Source organism: Belonocnema kinseyi, chromosome 6, assembly GCF_010883055.1.
Source record: "Belonocnema kinseyi isolate 2016_QV_RU_SX_M_011 chromosome 6, B_treatae_v1, whole genome shotgun sequence".
NCBI lineage: Eukaryota > Metazoa > Arthropoda > Insecta > Hymenoptera > Cynipidae > Belonocnema > Belonocnema kinseyi.
Window position 1 is genome coordinate 18,812,496 of NC_046662.1, and position 19,944 is coordinate 18,832,439.

General features: G+C 28.1%; 1 protein-coding gene across 2 annotated transcripts in view; it reads left to right on the forward strand.

The window, feature by feature from the left end:
- The window catches only part of LOC117174355 (enhancer of mRNA-decapping protein 4), a 32,201-nt gene extending 13,039 nt beyond the window's left edge, over window positions 1-19,162 (forward strand). Inside the window, exons 6-9 of one of the 2 annotated variants that reach the window (XM_033363410.1) lie at window positions 2,916-4,555; window positions 9,822-10,029; window positions 12,608-12,895; window positions 17,195-19,162. In XM_033363410.1, the coding sequence (XP_033219301.1) occupies window positions 2,916-4,555; window positions 9,822-10,029; window positions 12,608-12,895; window positions 17,195-17,378 (2,320 nt within the window). In that variant the 3' untranslated portion in view covers window positions 17,379-19,162. The remainder of the gene's footprint in view (window positions 1-2,915; window positions 4,556-9,821; window positions 10,030-12,607; window positions 12,896-17,194) is intronic. The other variant, XM_033363411.1, reaches the window with a different exon arrangement.
- The last annotated feature ends 782 nt before the right edge of the window (window positions 19,163-19,944 follow it).

Here is a 19,944-nt window from a genome sequence, read left to right on the forward strand (position 1 = left end):
TTTATTGTACTCTAATACATTTCCCAAAGTTTCAGCTCGATATTTTATTTACAAAAAAAGTTCTGAGGTTCAAAAAAACATTCAGTAAACTGAAAAACTGTGTTCGGTAATATAGGTATTTAGCTGTGTCACATGCCCTTAAGGGAATTTATGTAATTTCCAAGGATTTGAAGTATTTTAAGTAATTAAACTTTCAAACTTATTAAGGATTTTTAAACCACTTTAAAGATTTGAAGGAAATTCAGGGCAATTCACAAGAATAAATGAAAATCTTTAATATTATTTCAAAAGTTTCAAGCTATAAGAGATTTGAAAAAATTGTATGAGATTTAAAATAGTTTATTCACTAGAGTTAAACAATTTTAGACGATTTAAAATATTTCAAACAGGTTTTTAAATATTTCAAATTATTTGCCATTTTTTTAGAATTTTAAAGCTTTGGGATATTTAAAAATATTCCGAGGAACTTTTAGTAGATTTCACAAATTTAAAGGGATTTCAAAGGATTTTTTGGTATTTTAAAAGATTCTATGAAATTAAAAAAATCGAAAAATCTCCAAGGATTTGAAATATTTTAGGGTATTATAAAAGATCCCAAGAAATTTTCAAGACATTTAAAAAATTGCAATTAATTTTCTAGTATTTAAATAATTTTAAGGAATGTTAGGTTTCAAGCGGTTTAAGGAATTTAAAATAAATCTAAATATTTCAAAGTAATTTAATTAATTTTCCAAGAATTTATTGAGGGATTTAATATTACTTCAAAGATTTCAAGCGATACTACGAGATTTTAAAAAGTGGTATGAGAATTAAAATAATTTATTCACTAGAGTTGAAAAATTTTAAACGATTTAAAAAATGTCGAAAAGATTTTCAAATATTACATGTTATTTACCATTTTTTTTAGAATTTTAAAACTTTTAAAGGTTTGGGGTATTTTGAAAGATTCCAAGGAACTTTGAGTAGATTCCAAGAATTTGAAGGGATTTCAAACGAGTTTTGGGCATTTAAAAAGATTTAAAGAAATTAAAAATATAAAGGTATTTCTAAAACTTACAATGGATTGGAAATATTTTAGAGTATTCTAAAAGAATCCAAACAAATTTTTAAGACATTTCACAAATGTCAGTGAATTTCCAGGATTGAAACAATTTTAAGGAATTTTGGTTTTGAAATATTTTGAGGAATTTTAAACATTTTAAAGAATTTCCCAAAATTTAATTAGGGGATTTAACATTATTTGATATTTTTTTGTAGGTGATTTAATGTTATTTTAAAGATTTTAAGAAATGTTAAGGTTTTAAAGAATTCAAAGATTATCAAAAATTTGAAATATTTGGGATGTTTTAAAATATTCAAAAGAATTTGTAATGGCATTCAAGAATTTGAAGGGATTCCCAAGGATTTACAAAATTTGAAGGATTGAACAAAATTATGCGGTTTTAAAGAATTTCAGTAAATTTGGAAGGATTTTATAGAGTCAAGGATTTCAACACCTTTCAAGAGAATTCATAGAATTTCCAAGGATTTTTTGGTATTAAAAAATTCCAAGAAATTTTCAGGAACTTTACCAAATTTTTTAAGATTTCAAAGAATTTGAAAAATTTTAGGATATTTTTAATGATTCCAATGAGTTTCCAATAATTCTAAGGAATTAGGAAAAATGTGCAGTTTTAAAGAATTTTCTAGAATTTTGGTAGATGTGGAAGGATTTTATGGGGCAAAGGCTTTTAAGACCTTTCAAGGGAATTAATAAAATTTTCAAGGGTTTAAATTATTTTAAGAAACGCTAGGTTTCACACTTTTTAAAGAATTTTAAATATGTCAAGGAATTTCACAAGAATTTATTAGAAGGATTAATATTATTTAAAGCGATATGAAGATATTTCAAACCATTATTTGGGGAATCAAAGAATCCATTCGCGTTAATTGAGAAATTTCAAACAATTTAAATGTTTTTGAAGCAATTTTCAAATATTTTAAGATCTTTCAAAAAATCTTAAAGAATTTTAAAGATTTTTGATATTTTAAAAGATCCTTAGGAATTTTTACAAGATTTTAAGCATTTGAACGGATTTTTGGGTATTAAAAGATTTCAAGAAATTTTCAAGAACTGAAAAAAATTCAAAAGATGTAAAAGGTTTTAAACTATTTGGAGCTATTTTAACAATTTTAATGAATTTTCAGGACATGATAAAATTTCAATGAATTTTCAAGGATTTTAATAATTTTAAGGAATTAAACGAATGTGCAATTTTTAAGAATTCCCTAGAAGTTCGGTAGATTTTCAAGATTTTTATAGGGCCAAGTATTTCAACACCTTTCAAGCAAGTGCATAAAATTTCAAGAAATTTTACAAGAATTTAATAGGGGATTTAATATTATTTCAAAATTTGTTAAGGAATGTTACGGTACTTACGAAAAATCGTATTGGATTGTAAAGAATTTCCTACACTATATAAGGATTTTGAAGGAATTCATAGGATTTAAAACGTGTCAGAGTATTTTTGATGAATTCAAGGGACATTTAAAGAATGTCGAAAAATTTGTATGGGATTTCAATGTATTTTTAAGGGATTTTGATAGATCTAAAAGAAATGTCTAAACCTTTTATAATGTTTTCCATGGATCTTATGGAATTTCAAATAATTTTAAAGACTTGATATGATTTTATAATATTCTAAGGGATATCAAAAAATGTTACAAGATTTGAAAGATTTTCACAGAATTTCCAAGATTTTATGGACTTTTATTTATTTTGCCAATTTCAAGCGCCGCTGTGGGCGGTGATTTTACTGATTCTAGTCCCACGCCAGTCCGCCCCTGTTTTGTTATTAATAATAATAAAAAAATTAGAGCCAGTAATCTTATCCTATAGATTGAAAAATTGAAATCACCAAGATATTTTCTTTAAGCAGTGCTCAATTCTGGAGGTTCGCGATAACTGGCTGCGACAACAACACAGAATTAAAACTTTGGTCCTGCGAACTTTGGTCTTGTTTACAAACTATCAAGTTTGCACCTGGACCCACATCAGGCAAGGCACCTGTTTTGAAAGCTGGTCTGGATCTGAGTGCCGGATATCTCCTTTTGTCCGACATCTACAATAGGGTTTTGTATATACTGAGTTTGGCGAAAGACAGTGGCGAAGCGATAGCGTGTATCAACACAATATCGGAATTCCTCCTGCCATATCCAATTCTTAGTTTCGCAATTGTAGACGCTGGACAGAGAAGAGTGAGGCCCACAGGAGAGTCACTCGAAGATTTGTGCCCTGGTGATGACGAGAATGAAGACCAGCTCGTCATTAGAATGTATCTCGTTCAGCCCAAGTCACTTCAAGAGTGCCATGTTGCATTTAGGCCAGCCATGCAAGTGAGCGGAACTTGCCTGATGGACACCCTCACCCACGATTCCCTCGATTATTCCGAAGACCTTCCAGAAATCGGAACCGTAAATCACAACGGCCTCGTCGACGTCAACAGCGAAGAGGAACATACCGTTTCAACAGCGCTTGAAGCGTCGAATCACACCTCGGGATTGAACCTTATGACTCCGGATGCGTTCAGTTCGCCGGCAAAGAAGGAAAATGCTTTGGACTCGAGTGCCAATAGTCCAGAATTGGGAAATGTGCTTTCAGCGAGTCCTTCCCTGGCACAAGCCGTACACGCTTTAAATGCTGCCGAGCCACCCTTGGCAACCAGTGAAATGGAGGAACAAGCTCTGCCTAGTGGCGGAAGTAGTCCTTCCCGAGAAGTCAGGGAAATTCTTTCACTCGCTGAGCCAGAGGAAGGCGAAGGTGATAACAAGGATGACGATCTGCCGACGAATGAGGATCCAAACTGGCCAGACATTTCAATGGCACTGTTGAAGGATGTCAATATTTGTCCAATGCAGGAGACGAAGGAGTTTGTCAAGGAGGAGTCGATGGTGCAAATGACTCTTGACCCGAATGAAATAAAGTCTGTGATGCTTTCCGACGATGAGATCAAGTGGCGTCTTCTCAACGAATGTAAAATCGTTTCCCTCGTCGACAAATTCGATTCGATGCTTCAAATCGTGCAAGATCAGCGACAAGAACTCACGGAATTGCGGTTGGAGATTTCGAGATTGAGAAGCGAGACTCCCTTGGGCAATCGAGTGGAAGCGGCAGTCGCTAGAGCAACTCAGCAGCAAGCCGCCAACGTAGAACAAACGCTCTATGGTCACATGGCGAGACAGCACGAATTCCTGACTAACTTGGAGAAATCGATCAAAGACAATATCGAAGCGACTTTGCCGCAAGTTTGTCAAGATGCGATAGAACCTTTGAAGAATCAACTCAGACTAGACGCAGTGAAAATGGACGAACTTGTGAAAGCGAATTTGAATCAGTTGATCACCGGACCTCACATGAGGGATACGATTGCTGCGGTAGCTGCGAATGCTGCTAAACCTGTTCTCGAGGTCCTTTTCAAAGAAACATTCACGAATACTCTTCTACCTGGCATGGAGAAAGCTTGCCAGGCGATGTTTAGGCAAATTCAAGACACCTTTGTCAGGGGCACGAGAGAGTGTAAGTAGTAAATTTCAAAACAAAATCCCAGGGATCATATTCTGTCGTTTTTTCCAATTAATCTTCCTTTTCCCTTAAATTTGGAAAGAAAAAAAAAACACAGAAGATAGAGAATTTTGACACGATTTTCCGCCTTTTGTCCCTCTTCAGCAAGGTTCTATTTATTCTCTGAGATTCATGAACATAAATTTAAGATATTACAGGGTGGCCGTTGGACCGGGAATTTTCTGAGACCGGGAAAACCGGGAAATAACAGTGAATTTATTTCTTGACCGGGAATTTGACAAATTTTCAGAAGAAAAATCTGTCCAAGTTCGATTTTAACAGTTTTAACAATAATTATTTGAAATGATATCTCTTTCAATTATGATATTATTCAGTTTATAGTGCGTAATTCGAAAATCTTTTACCTGAAAAATTCTCTATTTTAGATTTTTTTTAAGCTTATAATTTTTATTTAAAGAATTTTAACGTGCAGTCTTGAAGACTTAAACAATTAAAAATTAAAAACTTTTCAAGTTGAAATTTTTTGATTAAAAACAGTTTTATTTTATCAAATGTAAATATAAATAAATGATTTTTAAAATGGATCTGTACTTTGAGTATTAAAAACTGAACAATAAGTGATTTGATAAAACGATTCTAAATCCGTTGAAAGTTAAAGAATTTCCAGATTCATAATTAATTCGTAATTACAGGCTTTTATTAAATTTAAAATATTGTTTCAGTCTAAATTATTCAATTTTTAACCCATTCAATTTAAAAAAAACAATTATTTAGAAAAAGGATAATTATTTAATATTTAGCAATATTTGACTTATAATTTAAGACGACTAAATTGAAGACAAATATTTAAAAGTAAACAATATGAAACTTAATTTTTTGACATAGAAAGCTTTGAATTTGTAATATTTCGAAAAGCTTTTAACATTTTAACGTCGAAATTTTTACTGTTATACTTAATAAAGTGTTTAATTTGTAAGCGAGATTGTTGAATTTTTTTTTATAAATAATAATTGAACACGTATTATTTGTACAAAAATGTGAGTAATTTTAAGAGATATTCAGAAGTTTTGAAAAGATGTAAAATTAATTTAAAACTTAAAATGATATCAAGTAATTTAAACGAAGTTTGGGAAAAAATCTTTCAGAAATTCTAAACATATTTTAAAAGTGAATAAAATTTTTCCTACAATTTTTAGAAAAGCTTTTAAAAAAATGTTTAAATCCTTAAATTCTTCTCGGGTCGTTTTTAATAAAATTGAAATTCTCTTGAAATATTTTTGAATATTCTGTTAAAATAGTTTTTCAAAATAAAGAATCATTTTCAATTTTCCTAGGAATTAAAAAAAAATGTGTTTTTTTTTCGTTTGAAGCCTTTCACAATTTTAAAAAAGCCTATAAATTTTTTTTAACCTTCAAAAATCTACATTTTGTTTTAAATTAGGTTGTGAGTATTTGCATCGAAATTTCGTTACGAATAAACAAATTTTTTGGGTAAACACACTTTGTTAAAATCATTTGAAATAATTTCAAGTTCTAAATTAATTTTTTTATCTTTTTGAAACTTCTAAATATCTCTTAAAATTACTCTAATTGTTTCTAAAAATAATAAGTGTTCAATTGTTATTTAGAAATCCAAATTTTAAGGACATTTTTTTTAATTCGCAGGATTTTCTAAAATGAGTAGGAAAAATTCAATTAATTTTTAAAGTTGTTGAGTAGTTTTGAAAAAATTTAAAACTACTTCTAGAATTCACAAGATTTTGAAATGCAATTTTAAAGTTTTTCAAGGATGCTTAAACTATTTAAAATGAAAATAATTTTAATTCTATTTTAAGAACTTTTAAGTCGATACAAATTTTAATTTTTAAACATATAATGGCCTAAAAGAGCTAAATAATATAATGTTGACAATTTTTAAAGTTAATTGATTGATTCTTTAATTTAGAGTATTAGAAATGTTAACCTGTATTGATATTTTTGGAACTTAATCTAAATCTTTGATGTCTTTAATTTATGAAAGTTAAAAATTCTTAATATTGTACTTTAAATTCATTAAACTTTAAATTATTCAGTTAAAAAGTATTAGTACTTTCCAGTTTATACGTGTAAATTATTTAGCAATTCAATGGAAAAATTTTGAATTTAAAAACCTTTAAACTTCAATTTTAAAAGTTAAAAATTCAAGAGCTCCACTTTCAATGTGTATTTACTGTATTACTGTTTAGCCATTTAGAAAATGGCCGGGAATTTTGTTCTTTGATTAAAACGATCACCCTGTATTAGTAAACAAGAAGCTTTGAAAAAGAGTTAAGTTCCTGCAAAGCTTCCTTTTTAATACATTCTTTTCCGATATTTTTCAGTTTACGAGAAAAATTCAAGAATTACGTTTTTAGGGGAAAAAAAAGAATTTTCCCGGCCTCAAAAATGGTTTAGCCGTCACGATACTTATAAGGTGCCTTTCTGGTATTAATAGAAACTTTTCAAAAGTATATAGGAAAATAATAAAGGTACGGGTTTCAACAAAATCTTTTTTATTATTTTCTCCACATTTTGAGAACATGAAAAAAATATATTTTCTGAAAAACCCCACCTTTTTTATTCTTCTAAATATTTTTTAAAAAGTTTCCACTAATAAGAGAAGGGCTTATCAGTATCATGCAAGCCAAGCCATTTTTGAGGCTAACAGAATTTTTCTTATTCAAAAAAATATATAATTTTTGAATTTTTGTCGTACACTTTTTTCTTATCTGTCATCGTTTCTAAGAAAAAGTAGAAAATTTGATTGTAAGAAAAAATAATTCTCCTGGCTACAAAAGTGATTTAGCAAGCATCAAATTTACAAGATATCTTCATTATCAAAGTACAAGTTCAAAAAAAAGGCAAACAATTTAAAGGTGCGTTTTTTGAGATATTCGATTTTTAATATTTTCAGAAACACCGCTGATATTCTGTTAATTTAAAATGATAGGTATTAGATTCAAGAAGAAAATAATAAATATCTCAATTAGATCACGTTCAAAGAAAAAAAAATTTTTTTCGAACAAAGCACAACATTCAAACACGCGCAACTTAATTTTTTTTTTTTTTGGGGAATCGGATAAATATGTATTTCCTAATTTTCTCTAAAAAATAACATTCCGTCCCCGACAGATTCTGCGATTTCAAGTGTAAATTATAAGAATTTTCCAAAAATAATCAGCACTGTCATTTTTACTATTCCCAATTGAAGAATTTTCAATTACAAATCTTGAAAAGATCAAAAGTGATATTATTTTACACTATTAATATTCTAAATTAATTAATGTTCCATTTAAATAGTAAAAATTTGAAGATTATTAAATCTCTAGTCTGAAAGTTAGCTATTCCAAACAAGTATTCACAATTGAAAAAATTTCATTCGTAAATCTTCAAATTGAACTATATATTTAAAAAAAAAAAACAGGTTCAAAATTACATCATTTTGAACTATAAATTTTCCAAAGTAATGAATGTTCATTATAAAATTTTAAGAATTGAAGAATTTTAAAATGTAAATTTTGAAAATTGAATAATTTTCAATTCTGTATGTTCATAATTTAAAAATTTTCAATTGGAACTTTAACAAATTTAAATTTTGGAAATTGAAGAGGTTTAAATTGTAAATATACACAAAACTTAAATAAGAAATCGTGATTTATTTATTTATTTACTTTGTCATATGTTCGCCGTTGTCCAAAAACATTCTAAAGATTTTATTTTTTCATCAATTAAGGGCATGTGTCACAGCTAAATACATATATTACCGACCTCACTTTTTTTGAATCTAAGAACTTTTTTTGTAAATAAAATATCGAGCTGAAACTTTGGAAAATGTATTAGAGTACAATAAAGTACGTTTAGGTACTGCATTTTGGTAGGAACTTCACTGGAAATTATTTCATCTTTTTTCTGAACCTCAACATTTTTTGAACGTTCGAACTTTTTTTATACATAAAATGTCGGTCTCAAACTTTGAGAAAGGCAAGATCCGAAAGAAAACTACGTTTAAGTACAAATCTTAATAATAAAAGATGTAAAAAAAATATATTTCAACTATCAATTCCATCGGCATCAGCCAGTAACGTTGTACATTTTTTTACATCTTTTATTATTAAGCCTTGTACTTAAACGTAGTTTTCTTTCGGCTGTTACATTTTTCAAAATTTGAGACCGATATTTTATGTATGAAAAAAGTTCAAACGTTCAAAAAATGTCGAGGTTCAGAAAAAATATGAAATAATTTTCAGTGAAGTTCCTACCAAAATGCAGTACCTAAACGCACTTTATTGTTCTCTAATACATTTTCCAAAGTTTCAGCTCGATATTTTATCTACAAAAAAAGTTCTTAGATTCAAAAAAACATTCAGTGAACTGAAAAAGTGAGGTCGGTAATATAGGTATATAGCTGTGTCACATGCCCTTAAGATGTAGTTTTTCATTGAAAAAGCCTCTGCAATTTTTTTTAGGCTTTTGTCTGACACGATTTTGTATATTTTAATTTTAATTCGTGAAACACATCAGTATTATTTTAAAAATTGACTCTTAACTATTGACATGATGTTTGACTCCAAAATTGAATATTATTGTTTTTACAAGAAAATAAGCACAGTGTCTCTGAAAAAGGCAGGCAATGATAGCTGAAACGTCAGAATATTAATGAGCGAACTTTCTAGTAATTTCATTTTTTTTTATTCCTTTTAATTGAACTATTTCCACTAAAAAATTTTTTTTAGTAACTCATTTTCAATTATGCACATTACAAATTGAAGCAATTCCAATTTCGAGTCTTTAAGATTCACTTATTTCAAAAAAATGTTCAAAATTTCAAATGGTAAATATTCCAAATTAAATGAGTTTCCGAATTTTCAATTGTAAATATCATCAAAATGGATCAGTGTGAAAAAAATAAAAAATAACAGAAATACTTACAATTCTAGAATATCCTTTAAGCTCATATTCAAACATTATCATTTTTCAATTCTGTTTTTATCTATATTTCAATAGAAATAGAAAGAAAAAATCAATAGACGAAAGTGCTGAAGTGTCTAGCAGATTTTTATCAATTTTTAAATTACAAAAATGACTAGAAAACTTGCTAAAGGAAAGGCGATACTGTTAGAAGGCTCTTCTTACCTAAAATTGAACTACCGAGCTGTTGTGATCCCTGAAATGCTAATTTCAAAGTTAAGTGTTGAGTACAAAATATTTCAAGAACTACATTTTGAAATTCTTGAATTTTCAGATTTGCAAAATGTGGACACTGTGGTGGAAAGACAATGCCAGAAGCGGAATGATCAGAAGAGTGAAGCTCTGGTGGCAATAGTTAAAGAAGAGATACACACTGGACTGACGAGAGGATTGTCCGTTTTGCAAGAAGGGATGCTGAGAACGGTTCGCGACTCTGTTCGGGAAAATCTTACTCATCACCTCTCTGACATCTCCGGTGCTCGGTAAGAATAAAAATGATTTTTTATGCGAAAGCGCAGGGTAGTCTCTGGACTGTGAAACTTATGAAACCGGGAATTGACCTTCAATTTATTTTTTGACCTGAAATTTTACAAATTTGTAGGAAAAAAATCCTTGAAACTTTGATTTTAAACGTTTTTTAAATAATTAGTTTAATTGTGATCTTTTTCAATTCAGTTTAGAATGCGTAATTCGAAAACCTTTCACTTTAAAAATTTTCCATTTTAGATTTTTAATTTTTTAACTTACATTTCAATTTAAATAATTTAAAAATGCTCATTTATAAGACTTGAACAATTGAAAATCAAAAGCGTTAAACATCGAAGATTTTTGATAAAAGACATTTTTAGTGGACCAACTGTGAATATAAATTATTTAAGGATTTTTTAAATTGAATTGTACTTTGAAATTTAAAAAGTAAATAATAATTAATTGTACTTTATATTGATTGATTGCATTCGATATCAGTTCACAATTTTAAAATGTCCAGATTTTATCGTTAAAAATTAAACTGTTTCAATTGGAAAGTCTTATTAATTAAACAATTGTAAACGCCGTATTAAAACTTTATAAACTATTTTTAATTTTAAAGTAACGTCAAAATAATATATTTATAATAAAGTATTTTATTAAATTTCAAATATAATTTTATTCTATAATATTCCATTCTTAAACCATGCAATTTGAAATTTTTCAAATAGGAAAAAGAACAGTTACTTAATATTTAGAAATATTTGACTGTTCATTTAAATTCAGTAATTATAAATTAAATATTCAAAACTAAAAAAAAAACTTTGAACGTTATAATTTTAATTGCTCGATTTAACTAAAATTAATTGTTAAGTCAACTTGTTGAATTTTGTTGTATGAATAAAAATTGAACATCTGTTATTCTTGGAAAAAATCCGATTAACTTGAAGAGATATTTCAAAGATTTGAAAACCATCAAAATTACTTTAAAATTTGAAATGATTTCAATTAGTTCAAACGAAATGTGTACGAATGCCGACAAAATCCGACTGTTCGTATCAAAATTTCGGTGCAAAAAGCCCGAGGCCTAATTTGAAACAAAATATATATTTTGGCAGATTTCAAACAAAAAATTTAGAAGCTTCATAAGAATTTTGACAGGCTTTAGAAGAATAACAAACATTTCCTAGGAATTTTCAAAATTTAATGTGGAAGAGTTTAAGAAAACTTATTTAGTTTTGCAGAATTAAAAAAATAATAATTTGAAAAAATGTAAAACATCTAAATATTTCAAGATTTGGAAATAAAATTCGAAGAATTTTGAGTATTTTTAAACTATTTAAAATAGAAATAATTTAACTTTTAATTGGAACAGGGAATTTTCAATTTTTTTTTTAAATTCGGAGTTGAAACTGGTATTTATCCAAAGGAATTATAATTTGTCTTGGAACAGGGAATTAAAAAATTTTCTTAAATTCTGAGCTGGAACAGGGAATTTTTTAAAAGCATGAATTCTAATTCTACGGAATATTTTCGAAAAGTATTAAAACTACCGATTTGAACAAGGAGTTTTCAATTTTTAAACAATTCCGAAGGGAAATTACAATTTTTTAAACAAAATGATAATTTTCAGTTGAAACGAGGTATTTTCGAACCAAATTTATATGATGAATTTAAACAGTGATTTTCACTCAAAAATTATCATTCTTATTTGAATTGGAGAATTTCCAAAAAGAATGGAAATTGTTCATTTTAACAGGGATTTAAAAAAAATTTATTTCTGAGTTGAAATGAAGAATTTTCTTGAAGAATTGAGATTCGGGATTTGAACTGGAAATGTTAAATTTTGAACCAATTTTGAGCTGGAATTGAAATTCATCCAGGAGAATAACAATTAACAATGGAAAATTGAATTTTTCAAAGAAAATTGTTATTTGTTGTTGAAAGGAGATATTTAAAACAAAAATTAAATCATGAATTGGAACAGGGAATTTAAAAAAAAATTATAATTCTTATAATTATTTGAAATGGAGAATTTTCGAAAAGAATAAAAATTCTGAATTTGGACAGGGAATTTTCGATTTTTATCTAATTCTGAGGTGGAATTAGAATTTCAAATTGCTTAAAATGGTTTAAATTGGAACATTTTTAAATTCATTTATTGATTCTTTAATGTAGAGCATTAAAGATGATAATGTGGACTTACATTTTTGGAACTGAATCTGAATCTTCGAACTCTACAATTTATAAAAGTTCAAAATTTTGAATCTGGCGATTTAACTGCATTTAATTTAAAATTGTTCAGTTAAAAAGTGTTAGTAGCTTCCATTTTAAACGTGTAAATTATTGATCATTTAAATACAAAATTTTTGAATGAATCAATTTTTTAAGTTTAAAATTCAAGAGTTTCACTTTGAATGCTTTCATTTGCAGTTCAGTTTTTATTGCTTGGAATGGAACAGGGTTTTTTTTTTTTTATTTTTTTTTTTTATTAAAACGGCCACCCTGAAAGTGAGAAAGATAAACTTGAAGGAGAAATAAGAAATGAAACTATTTTTTACGGCCCCTAAAAATGATTCCGTATTCTTTTAGGTCTAGAGCGGCAACACCAGGTCCACAAGCTCCTGGACTAGCAGACAATCAAGCTCGTGTATTATCGCATTTACAAAGAGGTCAGTTGAACGCAGCATTCCAACAAGCCCTGAGCGCAAGCGACCTAAATCTCGTGGTACTAGTCTGCGAGAAAACGGATCCTGCTCGAGTATTTTCCTGTCCAATGGGGCCTCAGGGTCCAAAGTCGATTTTACAACAACCTGTGATACTGTCCCTTGTACAGCAACTGTCCGCAGATCTAGGTCACCGAACTGAACTCAAACACAGGTACGTGCAATTTTTTAATTCGGAAAACTTTTCTGTACGCCTGTCCGAGTTCTGGGAAAATTCGAATTTAATATATGAAAAATATCTTTTTTTATAGATATTATTAATAAAAGTTTGTAATAATTTCGTGAAATAGAGCCAAAGTGTTAATTATTCAGTTCGAAAAGAAAAAATTGAATATTTTGAGTATATTCCGTTGTTTTTTTTTTTCATAGTTCTGAATTTCAAAAATATAATATTATTGTTTACTAAAAGAACGTTTCAGAGTGGATGTTTTCAAAAGTTATATATTTTTTATAGCAAAAATTAAAGAACCAACTGTTTTGCAGAAAAATCGTCTATTTTTGGTTGTATTCAACTATTTTTTAAATTAAAATTGTATCAGTTGAAGTTTCTTCTCTTTATTTGTCAATTTAACTATTCTGTTGAAAAATTTTGGTGGAAAATTGATCTTTTTTATTCGAAAAATTATGTATTTGTTGAAAGTTCGTCCTCTTTGGTTGAATTCAACGGCCTTTAATTTTTAATATTTTTCGGTTAAAATAAGAACCATTACATTTTATTTTATTTGTTGAAGATTCATCTCTTTGGTTTAAAATACATTATTTTGGTAAAAATCAATTCTTTTCTTTAAAAATTGATTAACCGAAAATTTATCTGTCCTTTTTTTATTCAAAATTCGCCTTTTTAAATTTAAAAATAAATTATTTGATTGAAAATTCATGTATTTTATTAAAAAATCGTCTCTTTTAGTTGAAAATTAATCTTGATGTTTAGCAATTAATTTTGTTGGTTGAAGAATCATTTTTCGGTTAAAAATTAAACTATTCGGAAAATTATTCTTGTTTGCAAATTTATTTATTTTGGGTGCAAAATTCATTTCTTCGGTTACAAATTGTTTTAGTTGAAAACTCGACTTTTTTGTATAAAATTAACATTCTTGTTTGAAAATTCATTATTTTTCTTTGTAAATTGAAGTATATCGTTCAAAACTCCTTTTTTTTGGTTCAAAACTATTTTTTAACTAAAAAGTGAACTATTTCATTTTTAGTTACAAATTTCGCTTTAGTTGCAAATTAATTTCTTTCCATTAAAATTGAACTATTTTATGGGGAATTTGTTTGCTTCTTGTTGTTGAAAATTAATGTTTCAATTTAAAAACTAAGAAAGATTAAGATTAAAGCTTTATAAAATATTTACAATTTTAAAATATTTACAAAATAATATATTTATAATTAAAAGTTTTTATTAAATTTCGAATATTATTTCAGCCTAAAACAGTTCATTTTTAAACCATTCAATTAAAGAAAAATTAATGTTAAATAGTAAGCAAAAAATTTAAACTTTGAGCGTTACAATTTTCATTGTTCAACTTAAAAAAAATTAATTTTTATGTCAAATTGTTGAATTTTTATGCATAAATAACAATTGAACACCTATTATTCTTAGAAAATATTCGAGTAAGTTAAAGGGATATTCAGAAGTTTAAAAAAATTAATAAAAAATTTGAAATAATTTAAAGGAAGTTTCTCCGTGTGCGGACAAAATCCGGCTATTCGCACAAAAAATTCGGTGTAAATGACCCACGGCATAATTTAAAACAAAATATAGATTTTTGGCAGATTTTGAATAACAAATTCATGAGCTTTTTAAGAATTTTGAAAGGCTTTAGAAGAATAAAAAAAATCCTAAGAAAAATGAAAATTATTTCTTATTTTAAGAAGTTAATTTTAAGTTAATATTGAAACAGATTTTGTAAGATTTACAAAATTATAAAAAATGAATGTGGAAGATTTTAAGGAAATTTTTTTAATTCAGCAGAATTAAAAAAAAAAAAATTTGTTAAAAAAAAAAAAATTTGTTTGAATGATGTTTTATGTTCTGAAATTTTTGAATCCAATTCCGAAGCATTTTAAGGATTGTAAAACTATTTAAAATTAAAATAATTTAACTTTTAAGTTAAGTACGTTTCTAGCGTGGATTTATATTTTTGGAACTGAATCTGAATCTTTGAACTCAACAATTTGTAAAAGTTTAAAATGTTTAACTTGACAGTTTAACTGAAATTAATTAAAAGTTTTTCAGTTGAAAAGAGTCGATAGCTTCCATTTTATACGTGAAAATTATTGAGAATTTTAATACAAAATTATTCAATTAAAAAAGTTTTAAATTTTAACTTTAAAAGTTTAAAATTCAGGAGTTCCACTTCGAGTTTTTTAATTTGGAACCCAGTTTTTATTACTTCAAATGGAAACATTTTTAGCTTTTAGAGTTCGATGTTTTAAAATTCATTAACCTTGCAAAATGTTTGCGAACCGGGAAATGACCGCGAATTCAACTATTTTGTTAAAAGTCCATACTTGTAGGTTTAAAATTTTAATTTTTAACTTGAAAATTCAACAATTTGACTTTTTTTCTTAATTAAGAAATTTAAAATTATTCAAATTCGTGGACTTACGTACAAATACAAGAATCTATTAATTATGTTTCAGTATTATTTCTTTCAAAACTTTCTAAATTAAATATATTAGTTGAATCCCTAGAAACTTGTACCATGAAGAAAATACTTTCTCAAATGAAACAACAGTTATTTTATATTACATATAAATAGTAATATTTTTACACACTTAGACATTTACAAAGACTGAAAAAAAACATTATTTATATGAAACTTATTTCTAAAAGTGTTAAAAACTTGATTTTTTCCGTACTATAACAAATCATGTCTGGAAAAAAGCTGGAATTGTCACGGAATTTATTTCCAGGGCTTAAGTAGGCACGATGTTGTTGCTTATTTATTGATTTTGGATTTTTCTTGGTCTCGTCTACCTATTTTGTTTAAATGACCAAGAAAATTATATAAACGAGCAAAATCGACTAATATTAACATGCAATTAAAATGGGGGAAAGTACCGTAACATTTCAAATGCAGTTAATTTTTTTTATATTTCATTGGAATTATTTGGCTCGGTACAATTATGATTTTTAGACTGTGTTAAAAAAATATACCTACACGAATTTTTTTTTCTAAATTGACGAAATGGCGGATCCCTAAATTTAAACAAAACTTACAATTTCCACAATTAATAACAAAATCTAAAAATTTTTCAAGAGGCAGATTTATTTATTAAAAAGCACGCAATGGCAATTAAAATTCAACATTTTGAAAAAAATTGAAGATGGCCGCCCAAAATTTTGTTTTTCAAACTTATGAAATACTCAAAAAATCGTATTTTGTGTGCTTTTTTCCCAAAGATCTTCAAATTTGAATTAAAAATTAATTATATTGTTACAAAATCTATGATTGGAAGTATATCTCGAAATGTTCACTAAAGTAAAAATGGTGCCTCATTACTATTTTCAAAAAGTAACACAATTTTTACAAATTTAAACACAATATGAAATGCATTTTCGGGAATACTCAAAACTTAAAAAATGTTTTAAATTTGGAAAGGCCGGTTAATAAAATAACCAAAAAATTAATATTTCTGACTATTCGGTGAAAAGTTTTCGAATTTCATTAAGAACACAAAAATGTCGTGTATACTGCAGCTTTACGAACTTTACAGGCAAGTGATTTTGAGAAGCACAAAAATTCTTTCCGAGAATGTATTTCATATTTGTAAAAGTTATGTAACTTTTGAAAATAGTAATGAGGCTCCATTTTTACTTTAATGAAAATTTCGAGATCTACTTCCAACCGTACACTTTGAAACAATACAACTGATTTTTCTACAAAATTTGAAGATCTTTGGACGAAAAGCATAGAAAATACGATTTTTTGAGTGTTTCATAAGCCGTTATTATGAATTTTTCGAAATTTTGACTTTCATACATATTACGCAATATTTTTTTAAAACAATAATGTAGCATTTTAGTTTAGTCCTGAAAAGTCGTCACCGAGAAACAAAGAAATAATAAGTTTGAAAATCAAAATTTGGGCGGCCATCTTTAATTTTTTCAAAATTTTGAATTGTCATCACGTGCTTTCTAATAAACAAATTTGCCTCTGGTAAGCATTTTACGAGATTTTGTTATTAATTGTAGACATTGTAATTTTTGCTCAAATTTGGTGATAATTTTTTTGGTCATTCAAACAAACTAGGGGGTTGATATCAAATGGATTCGAAAAAAAAGGAATCCACCAAGAGTAAATGAGGACCATCCTAATGGACACCCTGCACATTTTTGACACTATTTACACTATTTTTTATCTATGTGATGAGTCCCAGGCCTGATAGAATCGTCATAATATTTATAATTTAAAAAAAGTAATAATTGTCAATAATTTGTATATAGGTGGCTGGAGGAAGCGATTCTTAATCTCGACCCTGCCGACCCCGTGACGAGGGAACACATGGGAACCGTACTGAACAACCTGCAGAACCAACTGGGACTTTTCGTAACAGCAAATCCGACTCATCGCTCAGCTCGTGCAATGAAAATGCTCGCAATGGCCACGCGAGCTGTACTCATTTGTTAAATGAAAACAAGCAATATTTACAAAAATATTACGCCTCACTCGAGATGCGTTATTCGCGAGAACGCAATGGAAAGGCTCTTTATATTCCACATTTTTCGCTCTTGTACTATACCAGTATTTATTCAGATAATTTATTTTATTTTCAGAAGCTTCAGATTTCCTTTATTTTCAAACTTTTTTTTCCTCTCTCTCTCTCTCTCTCTCTCTATCCTTTCGATTGATTCGAAACGCAGCAAAAATGATGATTTTTGTTCCTACTTTAAGTTTTTACTCGTGCATTTTTGAGTGAAGGGGAAAAATGTTCATATTGATGCATTGAATGCAGTTTTGAAAAGTACCGTTCTTGGAAGATTGTACTCTTGTTTTAAAAACTATATGCAAAGTTTAGGAACGCATTTTATTACTTTTATTCAGAACTGTTTGTTTAATTTTCTAAAGAGTATTTAACGCGTCTTTTCCGTTGTTTATCGTGCGTGGGCATTTATTATTATTTTTTTTTTTTGTAAGGTACTGTAGAGTTGAAAACGCTGAGTCGAGAATTTTTCACTGATTTATAACTTGTTTTAGCATTCTGATAAGTGTGCATTTTCACACGAATTTAGAAACATCTTTTTCTTTTGTACGAATGTATGATTTGAGCATCAGTATTTTGACAGTGAAAATGTTCCGACTACCAAAATTTATTCTATCTTATTACTTGAACACGATTTCAAGAAGTGATTATAAAAGTATATTGAGAATAGCGATATTATCGTATTAATTAAAAATCGTCTGTGCAAACCTCTTTCGAATCAAGGGAATGCGAACATAAAAATTGCAATTTCTTCATTTCATAAATAACATGACCATTCGCTCTTTGTTTCGAAAGTTCAAAAGACTCATATTTTATTTGTTTAGATTCTATTTCGCAAGGAAATTTATGTTAAATTCTGAGAATAAGAGACTTCGTAATAGACAGTAACACTTTTTTTCATCTGTTTCTTTTTTTTTTTACTTCATTATTTACATTTTTTATTCTATTTAGGAACAGACGATTTAATTTTGGCATTTTTTTTTTTTAGTTATTCCTCACTCGATATAATAGTATCCTTAGGAGATATCAAGATTTTCATTTTAAAAAATTTCAAGATTGTTAGCTGTGATTAAGATTAATTTCCAAATATTGGAAAGAAATATTGCATTTTCGAAAAAAATGAGAGCAGTTGACACTTCCGTCTTTTCTCACTTTCATATCCGCTAAAACTTTAGAATTCAATGGACAGCCTTTAATTTTTAAAGCCTTGGTTGGCGAGAGAACAAAATATATCTGGTTTTACGAGATCTTTTAAGATTAAGGTAATGTGAACGCATGAAATGGAAATATAGGTTGACAACGCTTTAATGTTTAATGTAAAAAGAGAGTTTTTTAAAATACGCAGCTCGTCGCAGTTTTTCCGTATGTAGCGTATGTAAGTTTGTAATATATAGATTTTAAATTTATTTTAAAATAGACCTCAGATACATACAAACTGTGCCACGGTTTCGTCGTTCGCTTGTACGCGAGAAAGGACAAATGAATTCGAGGCTGCTTATAAACGTATTTAAATGACTCAGGTGAAACTGTAATTTTTACATACGTATAATCAGTCTTTTTCAAGATATCTCCTACGCAATCTTTCCTTCGTATTAGTTATTTAAAAAACGACTGTTGTGTAACTTCGAGTGAATTTACAGCAAATACTTATTCTTATTAAATGAGCAGAAGTGTATTATAAAAAAAGGAATAAACTCGTTTCGTATATAAATTATGATGTATTTAAATATCGACAGTATTTATCATCTCTTGGATGAGGCTATATAGTTAATTTATGTACAGAAGTTTCCTTAATCAGAAATATAGTTCAGCAAAGTTAAAAGTTTCAAAAATTCCGAAAAATTTCTACATTTAACCGATTGGATATTTAATCTGTAGAAAAGTTCACTCTGTTAATTTTGCTATTGTGTTCAACTTATTTTTTTTTATTGCTTTTTATTTTATTCGAATTAAGGGCATGTGACACAGCTAAATACCTATATTACCGACCACAGTTTTTCAGTTCACTTAATGTTTTTTTGAACCTGAGAACTTTTTTTGTAAATAAAATATCGAGCTGAAACTTTGGGAAATGTATTAGAGTGCAATAAAGTACGTTTAGGTACTGCATTTTGGTAGAAACTTCACTGAAAATTATTTCATCTTTTTTCTGAACCTCAACATTTTTTGAACGTTCGAAGTTTTTTTATACATAAAATATCGGTCTCATACTTTGAAAATGCAAGAGCCGAAAGAAAACTACATTTAAGTACAAAGCTTAATAATAAAAGATGTAAAAAAATATATTTTAACAATAAATTCCAAGGGCATCAGCCGGTAACGTTGTACACGAAAATACGAACTCTCTAGAGCCTCGTCTAGTGGCCACCAGGTTTCGTATTTTCGTGTACAACGTTATCGGCTGATGCCGCTGGAATTGATTGTTAAGGGCATGTGACACAGCTAAATACCTATATTACCGACCACACTATTTCAGTTCTCGAAATTTTTTGA